At 37.1% G+C, this 11,432-nt stretch overlaps 1 protein-coding gene across 1 annotated transcript; it reads left to right on the forward strand.

Annotated features, from left to right (window-relative positions):
• Positions 1-5,157: 5,157 nt before the first annotated feature.
• LOC311276122 (uncharacterized protein) lies at positions 5,158-11,318 on the forward strand (the record flags this gene model as incomplete). Its single annotated transcript, XM_084385636.1, has 6 exons — positions 5,158-5,875; positions 5,981-7,300; positions 7,660-7,807; positions 8,957-9,205; positions 9,556-9,814; positions 11,121-11,318. The coding sequence occupies exons 2-6, from the start codon at positions 7,258-7,260 to the stop codon at positions 11,316-11,318; spliced, it is 897 nt and encodes a 298-aa protein (XP_084241762.1). The 5' UTR covers positions 5,158-5,875; positions 5,981-7,257.
• Between the last annotated feature and the right edge of the window lie 114 nt (positions 11,319-11,432).

Raw genomic sequence — 11,432 nt, forward strand, 5'->3', positions numbered from 1 at the left:
TCGTATTTACGACATTGTGGTGGCGTTCATGTGCGTTCAACTTGTAAATACGATCTTTAGGAGATGACTTGAACGCACCATTGAACCCTTGAACCCACCATAACCATTTAAGTAGCCTAGGCCTACTTACCAGAATACGCCAACAGGTGTTGCACAATTTCTGTTGTAGTCCATTTCGGGCAATACTAAGATAAAGCATGTCTACTGTCATTTAGCTATTTGCACATCACAAATATTTCTGTATAGGCTAATCGTTTTGTGGTTTATATAAAAAATAAAAAAACAAACATTTTAGATAACGTTTAACTCAAATAACAATTTTATAACAACAGTTTGCACCCTGACATTTACATTTTACTTTTAGGGGTGGTTGATTATGATTTCACTTTTCTAACTTTAGTTAGTGTGTAATGTTGCTGTTTGAGCATAAACAACAGCTGCAAAGTTACAATGCTCAAAGTTCAAAGAAAAGGAATATATTTGCTTTTAAAGAAATCGTTTTTTAAGGACTACAACAAACGTCTGGTAGGGACTACACAACATTCCTCCAGGTTAGTGACATCACCAACCCTTGAATTTACATGAACCCCGCCCCCGGGAACGCGATTTATAGATTATCATGACAGAATATGCTAATCAATGACTAGAAGATGAAGATAGTAAACTCCACATCAGCAATATAAATTCATCAACTAATCATTCAGAAATGTCCTGTTGCATTCTACATGTTGTCACTTCTTCTTGAGTCTCTCCATCATTGTCTGACTCCGGTTTGAACATAAAAGGCTAAAAGTATTTAAAATTTTCAGTGTGTGTCTATGTGAGGTAATTGGAGCTGCAAACACGCGAACGCATACAAGAGCTCTTGAAGCTCCGCCCTCGCTCTGCAGCAGCTCATTTGCATTTAAAGGGACAGACACAAAAACTGCGTTTTTGCTCACCCTCAAAAAGTGACAATTTTAACATGCTATATAAAATATCTGTGGGGTATTTTGAGCTAAAACTTCACATACACACTCTGGGGACATCAGAAACTTATTTTACATCTTGTGAAAAGGGCAGTATAATCACCCCTTTAATAATTTGGCAAATGTTTAACAGTGCTTTAAAAATGACGGAATTCCTTTTAAAGTCTGTCCTCTGAAAGTCAATGTATAATTCTTCTCGCACTAATTAATCCTTGTATCCTGTGCCAGTTGGGTCCTTTGAGGATAAAGCTTGCAATTGGATTCCAGAAATCAAAGTGTATAAAGAAAAGTGATCTTAGGTGAAAAAACAAGTCTAGATTTTAGTTCACTGATTTAGTTTGGAAGACGTTGGGGGTTTGGTTTAGTGAGCTAGTGTAGCCCTACGTCTTTTTTTGTGTGTGTGTGTGTGTGTGTCAGGCTTGTGCACAATTCAGAATTGAATTGAGAATGACTCCTTAATTCCAATTCAATTCTTGAATTTGAATTGATGTCAAAAACAGGATCTAGAATTACAATTCGAATTTGAATTAAAGGAAGCAGAATTGCAATACAAAAAAAAATTCAAAGAAATTCATATACATATTTTAAGTGAAGTGTTTACAATGAAGCTTTACAGTATATGTCAGGTATGATTGCATTATAATGATATTAGTTTGAACTACTTGTACAGATTACATTAAAATGATATGTTTTCCCCCAGCAATGAATGTTAAAAGCTCTAGTCACAGAACAAATAATTAAGTCTGATTTATTGTAATTGTCATTTTGTGGAACATGATGGAACATGACTCCATTTCCCAGAATGCTTTACTTTAACCAAGTATTTAAAATGGTTGCTAAACAATTTGAGGTGGAAATTAGTTTGAAAGCACAATTTGATGGGCAACACTGGATTTTTTAAGTTTCAGAAGTCCCTTACAACTTCACTCTGCACCTGTTGAGAGAATCTTTAGTGTTGCAGGAAAGATATTCAGACCAGAACGGTGCAGACTCAATGAAAAACATTTGAGGAGCTATTGAGAATTAGATGAAACAGTGTTGCTCAGTAATTTTTTGCATTGGAATAAATGATAACTGCATTTACAACACCTTGTGTTTGTGTGATTACTTTGAAATGAAAATTACATTGGAACAAAACTAATTAAACAACATTGAGGGGGTAATTTATTTCAAGAATTTGATCAATATCTATTTTAGAACAAAATGTATGCAGGGTTGAGGTGTAAATAGTTACGTGAAATGAAATTTCTGTTATTAAATTACAAAATTAATGTTATTGTATTTAGTTGTATTACTGAGGTAAAATGTTTAATTCAATTAGTTACTAATCAACTTAAAATGAAATTGCTTTGCATTGATAAAGTTATCCAAATAAAGTAATCCAAACCACATTTATAATGGGTAACTAATAAAAGTAAGCAATAACATTTCCAAAGTAACCTTCCTAACACTGAATGCATGCGAGACTCAACACATTCGTTCTGTTGTATGACTGTGTGGAATTTCTTTGAATTGCCATGAATTTAATTCCACTTCCTGTCATTCCAATTCAAATTCAATTCAACGTCCTGTGGGGCGGAGTAAATTCAATTCAAATTCCAATTCATGAATTGAATGGAGGCCAATTCTGAAATTCTGAATTTTGCACAAGCCTGGTGTGTGTGTGTGTGTGTGTGAGACAAAACTACGTTGGATATTTCTAGAGTACATATTTTGTTCAAAGGTAAACTTGCAATGTGATTGCAGTTCAGTCACATGGCTTTTACAATTGCTTGGCCTTCACAATTCAGTAGCTTTGTGTTTGTGCTTTGTGAATGAATTATTCTTAGTGCCGAACTTACGGAATTGATTTTCCTTTTGCTTCTGTGCATTATCCCCTTGTTCGGTTGTCTTGTTGGTTTTCTCATATTTATAGAACATTCATTTGTAAAAATGAGCAATGACCTGAGATAATTGCTCTCCATATGTTAATTAACGAGGCTCTGCCCAGACAAATGACGGTTGGGTCTCTGGTCCTCTGTAATGGCATCCTGCCTGGCAGGTAGGCAGGCACAGACAGACAGATAGAAAGACAGTTCACCATCGTCACCGCACACAGAACTTCCCTGGTAGTCTGGCAGACTGAGTGAAATAAGCCTAAATTAGACTACATGGTGCTAATGATGTTATCACAAAACTGGTGTTTTCTAGGTCCCTAGCTCTCAGAACATTTAAATTTAGTGGTTAACAACACCGAACCAATGAGTTAATACAGACTCCTGGTCAACCTGTTGTGCCTCTAGAGAAAGAGAAGCAGGACAGGGTGACATATGTTTGTGGTGTTGGTCACTAATTGCTGTATAGACACACAGATGGGTTGGCTGGCAGTTGTAGTGTGAGCCCAGGCCATTATGAAACACTCCTGCAGAGTATTGTTGTGAGGAGCTTACATCACACCATAGCAAGTAAACAGTGACACCTGCACATGAAAACAACTCATCTACACCTCAGATGCTGAGATATACGCCATATGAGACCTGCAATAAGAGTCGGAAACTTCTTTTCATGACAGTTAAGCTAAAGAAAGATCTGAAAGAATCTGAAAGAGTCTGAAAGTTGCGGTTGGTGTGTAAATGTACGTTTTTAACCGTTTTCCAGCGAGGGTGGGACAACCTGTCAATCACATGAGATCACAGCAATAGCAAACGACTATGATCCAACAATCCAATCAATTCCCAATGGACAAAATCAAGTCTTGCCCCAAAAAAAAAAAGACACTGCTTCACACTGCACCACTTCGGTAATAAGAAAACGGTAAAAACGGTTTCCAAGATGCCATAGCATTGCGCTAGCCTGGTAATACCAGACTCTGCTACTTCGCTTTGCTTCATAGAGAGAGTCTGGAGTTCCGTAATAGAAAAACGTTTTCTTTACCGCCTGGGGGCACTAGTCTGAAGCTTAAAATCATTGGTTACCCGTAAGCCAATCAAATAACGTTTGGTTATGGCGTGTGTTATGCGCATGCTCAGCCGCATCTAACTTCCACTGTAAACACATGTATGATGCGAAAACAAAACCATGGAGCGAAATACCGGAGTGAACATGGCTGTGAACGACTTTTGCAGATTATGTGAAGTAAATCTACGCATCCACGGTACAATCAGCGTCTACGTCACGGCTCTCAGCCCGCCCTCTGTTCGTTGATTGGCCGGCTGTTTTCAGGCCGGAGGAAAACGGAAAACTATGCCGTGGTCTCAGACTGAGTACAGAAGCGAAACGAAATTGAGCGGAAGTAAGTCTGACGTAGTCAGGCTAGCATTGCGCAGCCTCTGATTGAAATTTAAATTCCTGAAGAAATGCAATAACCTTTCACAGGTAAGAATGTGTTGGTTTGTGTTTTTATATTAACTCAATATTACAGTGATTTAAACTATGGTAACTTTTTAATATTGTGTTAGCTAAAGCCTTTGTCTTGTTTTGTGTTAATGATAGTTTACTGTATAGTTTTCAACACAGTTTTGTTGTTCGTACAACTTTTTATAATTGGTGTAGAAACTCTCCTCACTAAAAGATGCCTCAGGGTATGTCATTCATGGAAGAACAATTTACCCATTAAGCAGATCGTTGTTGAGCAACCAGTGGGAAAAGGGAACCATTTCATGTTTTATTTTTGTTTGTCTTGATCACTCATATGCCTATTTTAAATTACATTCCTTACTTGCTAATTTGACTTTGTTTTTTCCAAATATAAATGTCTTTATTGAAATCATTGTGACATGAAAAATGCTTGCATTACTATTTGTCAATAATTTGTATCTCTCTCACAAACTAATTCAGCTTTGCTGCCAAATGAATTGCCAGCTATTTTTAGGAAGTCCGATTACAGTCGTTCTTAGCCTGGACGTCTAACATAAATAAAGTATTTTTTTGTCCCTCAGATAGCAGCAAATTGCCTACTGCGCTATAAATCTGTGACAGGTGTATCAGCAACCACACAGACATTTTGTCCTGGGTATTTTGGAACAACTTCTAACCATGATGACATTTGGGAAGAAGTTATGGAGGACCAAACCTGCAGAAATTAAAAATTAATAAATAAATAAATAAATAGATAAATAAATGTGATAAATAGATAAATAAATGTGATAATAGGAAAAGAAAGAAAGAAATAAACGACTTGATAAAATAAATATGATTCATTTTTAATCAAATTCATTTTTGTATTATTTTTTCCCCTTAATGTATTATTTTCTGCTTTTATACATTTTTACATTTTTTAAAAATCGTTTTAACTTTTATTTATTCGTTAATTATTGATTTATTTATGTATTTATTTTTATATTTTTATATTTATTCTTACATTTATTGTTTAGATTTATTTATTTATGCATTCATTTATTTATAGATTTATTTATTTATTGATTCATTTATTTTTACATTTCTTTGTCTTGTATGATAATTAGGTGGGTTGGTCTTGCTTACCATTGGTTCATCGTTGATTGAGGCGCTTGCTCGATTACTCTGGCTTTGTTGTGACGTCGGGTGGTGGTGAGACAGGTGTGTACTATGGCGGACGTTTTACAAATAGCTAGAGAGTTGCGCAACTTAGCAAATGAAGTTGATAACAACGCATCAAATGACTATGTGTTGTTTAGATTAGATGTGCTTATCGATGTTTTAGGAGAGATATTTGCCGACATGAACGTCGAAGAACAGCCTGAATTGTTAGGTTCTTTGCAAAATATTTCCCAACACATTCAAAATCTGTGCGAGTCAGATGGTACTACGGCGGGACGTCCATCGTACTTGCTTCCGATAAGTACTATTGAAACTTATCTCTCAATGGGTCAAACTGCTGTAAACATTGCAAAATTGTTTGGTGTCTCTGAAAGAACTATCCGGAATAGGATGGCGCATCATGGTTTAAGGTAAGCAGCTCCTAGTAGCATAGCCTTATAACCTACTAAGCTTTCACATTAGTGTTTATATTTGTGTGTTGTGTGGTTGATAATAGGTTTATTTTATTCTCATAGAGTAAGCGACCTGTTCTTAACTGTGGAGGACGCTGAACTGGATGCTCTGGTAGAAGATGTACTAAAGCGCCACCCAAATGCCGGATAGAGGGTTTTCACGACGCGTCATCAATCCGGAAGTCGGCCATTTTGGAGGCACTGAACGTAAACAGTGCCATTGAACTGAACGGACTCGCAAATTTGGCTGATTATTGCTTCTGAAAAATGGTCAAGTTTTGGTCTGTACTCATCGGTCGCACCGAGAAAAAACATTTCTAGTTCTATAGACTGCCGAAAGTTAAAGAGAAGAGTGCAAAAAACTGATGAAAGATGGCGTTTGTGGTTGAGAGAGGCACAGCATCAGCCACATGTGTAAATGAAGCGTTAACTATGGCTAAAATTTTGACGTAAAATAGTTAACTATGGGTACATACACACTGTCAATCCGATTATCTTTGTATCCGATTGGAATATGATCTAAAATGATGTCCACACTGTATTGCAACTGTTCAGAACCGATTTGTGTGTCCACGCAGCTCTTTGACAACACGGCAATGATGTTGCGTTGATGGAGGGGTTTGCATTTGCAATATAAATGTTTTCTTATTTAAATTTTACAATATGGAGATGTGTAGCCGCTGCGCTGGACTACTGCGTCTCGAGCTGCAGAACTGTAGGAGGCTGGTAGGTTACTGTATGCACAACTCTTTTTCCGCGCCGGTTTCAAAATACTTTTCAAAAATAATAATTTTCTGCTTGTCCGGCACTTTGCAACAACACAGCCTTGTTTCGGCAGCGACTTTCAGCATGTTCCCTATAACAACGTCTGATGTTTACATTTTACGTGGCGTGAGAAAGTCACATAAACCACGCGAAAGAGCGTTCAGACTGGTGGATTTCCTGATATGTGATTTGAATAGGATATTAAACCACATATGGATGTAGCTTGAAACGGATTTCATGTGCTTTTTTTTTGGACTGACAATCTGAACGTAGCCAATGTCAAAATAGAAGTAAGGACTAGTTGGAGAAGCTAGCTCGTTCAGATCTTTACCACATATTACCTTAAGTTTGTCAAAATGTTGAGCTCTTTCCTGCTTTAAGTCCTTCTCTATATGATTTCGCAGCTTCCATGTGTTGTTCCCGTGGTTTAGACATCAGAAATTAGTGTAACAATGTGTTCAGTAGTACATAAACAGTGCAATCCATGCTGTTGTTTACATCCGAGTACCTCCAATATGGCCGCGCATCCGGGTAACTGACCAAATCGTGACGTAGGTGAAAACCCTCTATACAAAATGATGGTTGGACATCTCGGTGCACAGGGCATTCGAGTACAGAGTAAGGCGGGTTTTGTACCTTGACATATTAGCATCCTTGAGTAAAAAGCATGTAAAATAGAAATGAAATCAATTATATATATCGCCAATACAGATTATCTACCTGTTTATTACTGTGAAGTTTTTTTGAAATACGTCAGTATTGCAACGTTCATTGTTATTAAATAATTTAAAGCTAGAAAAACATCTCAGAAGTGTACTTATTCAGCTCAGTTAATTTCAAGTTTTTGTATGCACATCTGATAGTGTCAGTACAGTAATATTTTTGAACTTGTCCTTTAGGTCACCACTGAACATGTCAAAGGTGAACTCAAAGACTGGAATATTTACTGCATATTTTGATGAATTTACCTTTTTTAGGGCAACGTGTTCAAGAATGCATGAGACGGGTGGATCCTCAGGGTGTCCTTATGCGCAGTCTTCAACTGAACCCTCGGCTGCGTAGAAAATACTCAGTCCCTGCACCCAACAGTTTATGGCACATCGATGGTAACCATAAGTTAATAAGGTATGCTGACAATAGTAGAATATTATTTATTATTATTTATCATGTTCATCTGGATGCGTTTTCTATTTCAGACTGAAAAGGAAATGTCTGTACAGTTGAACAAAAGAAAATGCAATTTTTGCAAAAAGCAAAAGCATAAATGTGTAATTGGTGGGATGTGTTCATAGATTAATTCGATGCAGATCTCTTTAACACCATGAAATTAAATTTCATAACAACCATGTAGATATAAGTGTGAATTTGTTGGAGTAAGGTTGAACGAACTGTTATAAGAAGATGGCAATCAGACCTTTCCTCACTTAACTGTTCTAAAATGTAGATTCCATTTTGTGTGTGTGTATGTGTAATGCTAGGGAACTGAGGAACCCACTTGAATGAGTGGTGAAATATCTTGATCAACATAGAAACATATCCATTTGACTAGAACATCTTTGAAGATTTATTCTAACATGGTCTGTACAACTGAATTTTCAAAGACATTATTGGTGGAATTATACGAGCAGATCTTTGTGATTGTGTTGTTAAAGGTCCAGTAAGGGATTTCTAGAGAAACACTGTTGATATTTGAAATCACCAAAGCAAAATGCCCATACCCAAAAAGGATAACACCCCTATTTTGATAGCTCTGCCTCTAAATTCACGAAGACCCCTATGTTATGCGACACAGGCACCTCTTCCATCATGAGAGTACTGTATATGGTCAGTTGGAGCACTAAAATAAACTTTATCATCTGCCCTGCTCAGCTTAATCACCTGACTTGAGTATTATTGAACTACTGCGGGACATTTTTGGAGAGAAGTGTGAGTGAGAAGTAGATTCTCAACTTAAACATCTCTGAACAAATTGGCAGATGTTCTGATAGACGACATTCAACTGGAGACTATTAATGTAGTTAATCTGTTAATCTAGTTTAATAAGGTTGTAATCTGTATTAAAGGCACATTTTGATTAAACACAGTAATAAATAAATATTGTCTATTTCACACCTATTTTGTCCAACCCCTGTATGTAAAAGGTATCGTCTTAAGTATGTTATGTACTGTTTTGGCTGTTTTGATTTACTATAGAAAGTAAAATGTATTTTCCATCATTACTCAAAAGACTAGTTGTTAATGTTGTTGAAATAAATTGTCCTATATCTGTTCCAGGTGGCGTATTGTGGTTCATGGTGGAATCGATGGCTTTAGCCGTCTAATCGTATTTTTGAAAGCTGCCACCAATAATAAAGCTGCTACAGTCCTGACCAGCTTTTTAGAAGGTGTGAACCTGTACGGTGTGCCATCACGTGTGAGGTCAGATAAAGGTGGGGAGAATATCGAGGTTGCTCGTTTCATGGTTTCCACCAGAGGAGAGAACAGAAACTCGCACATCACAGGGAAGAGTGTCCATAATCAGAGGTATAATCAAACATATACAATGCCTTGCTACGGTTTCAGGCCCCTGGGTTTTTTTTTTTCTTTTTTCTTTTTTACAAAGAAATGCAAACAATTACCAAGATATGCATGGTTTCTAGAATAAAATAAACCATTCAAAAATTGTTACCAGGTAACTACCATCAATCTTGGAAACAAAATTCTTTAATTTCTTTTTTAAATGTTTATAATGTATGTGAAACTAAATCCCCACATCTGTAAAATAGATTTTTTAATTCATATTTTAGGCTATGGAAACTCCACTTCATGTACAACATTATAAATATTGGTCGTTGTTTTAAATGTTCTGTATTTTGGTTATTTTACTGTGTTAGGATTGAAAGGTTGTGGAGAGATGTTTATGCTGGAGTGCTTGATCTCTTCTACACAATCTTCACCAACCTTGAGAATGACGGGCTTCTGAATCCAGATGATGAAGTGCATCTCTATGCCCTCCAAAGGTGCTTCTTGCCACATGTACAGAAACATCTTCAGTACTTTCTGGATGGCTGGAACCACCACAAGTTGCGGACAGAAGGAAACCAGTCACCAATACAGCTCTGGTTAAGTCATCAACTGCAAGACCCTATCCAGGTATTTATATCAAAGCTGGTTAGCAATTATGACATGAATTAAAGGGTTAGTTCACCCAAAAATGAAAATTCTGTCAGTAATTACTCTCCCTCATGTTGTTCCAACCCCGTAAGACCTTCGTTCATCTTCGGAACACAAATTAAGATATTTTTGATTAAATCTGAGAGCTGGATCACTCCTCCATAGGCTTCTAAGTGACTGAAACTTGCTCGCCCAGAAAAGTTATTAAAGAGATCGTTAATATAGTCCAAGTGACTTCAGTGGCTCAATCCTAAGTTTATAAAGCGACGAAAATACTTTTTGTGCGCACAAAAATAATGACTTTATTCCACTATTCATTTCCTTCTCTCTGGGCCTCGAGTTATTTCACGTAGTGTTTTAACGCAGCCCGTCTGTGTTATACGCCACACGTATCTCACACATGACCAGCGTCGGCCAATAGTGAGCCTACGTGGTGACGTATAACACAGAAGCGCTGCGCTAAAACACTATGTGAACCAACTCGAGGCCCAGAGAGAAGGAAATTAATAGTGGAATAAAGTCGTTATTTTTGTTTTTTTTGCGCACAAAAAGTATTTTCGTCGCTTTATAAACTTAGGATTGAGCCACTGTGGTCACTTGGACTATATTAACGATCTCTTTAATAACTTTTCTGGGCCAGCAAGTTTCAGTCACTTAGAAGCCTATGGAGGAGTAAGCCAGCTCTCAGATTTAATGAAAAAATATCTTAATTTGTGTTCCGAAGATGAACGGGTCTTACTGTCTTACGGTAGGTCGTCTTACAAGGTCTTATGGGGTTGGAACAACATGAGGGTTGTTAAATACTGACAGAATTTTCATTTTTGGGTGAATAACCCTTTAACATGTGATTGAATGGATAGATAGATAAATATTAGATGATAGATCAGAGGTCTTCAATCCTGCTCCTGGAGAGCCACTGTCCTGCAAAGTTTAGTTCCAACCCTAATCAAACACACCTGATTCAGCTCATCAAGCTCTTCAGAATCGCTTGAGTATTCAAAGGCAGGTGTGCTGAAGCAGGTTGGAACTAAACTCTGCAGGACAGTGGCTCTCCAGGAGCAGGAATGAAGACCTCTGTGATAGATTATAAATTAGAGGATCTTAAATTAGTCTAATGGGCTTCAGTGTGTTTAAATTGAGTTTTAACAGTCTTGGCTCATCAGCAGTTTTTTGGGGATTTTTCTGAGTTTTGATAATCATTTTTAGGAAAACCATAAGTTAGATCAATTAAACAACATATAGCAACCCCAGTCAGAATTTTTTAATTATCAATTGTCTATTACAGGTAGATGCCATGCAATATGGTATTGACTGGAGAGGTCCATGTGGTCACCATGAACCCGGTGTGGTGATTCCTGAAGTACAAATACATCAACTTGCACAGGAGGATGTTGAAAGATTGCCAGACCCAGATGTCCCCCTGTCTGATGTGTTGGAGGTGTACAGAGAGACTGTAATGTTATTATCCGAAATGCTTGAGTAGCAAGTATACACAATTTCAAAGAGCATCAGCAAGTTGCACTTATGTTGCATAAAATTATATGTGCCTGTTTTTGACCTCTTATCAACATTGTTTAAATATGTATCACTTGTTCTG

The sequence above is a fragment of the Rutilus rutilus genome (genome assembly GCF_951802725.1).
Source record: "Rutilus rutilus genome assembly, chromosome: 17".
Lineage (NCBI taxonomy): Eukaryota > Metazoa > Chordata > Actinopteri > Cypriniformes > Leuciscidae > Rutilus > Rutilus rutilus.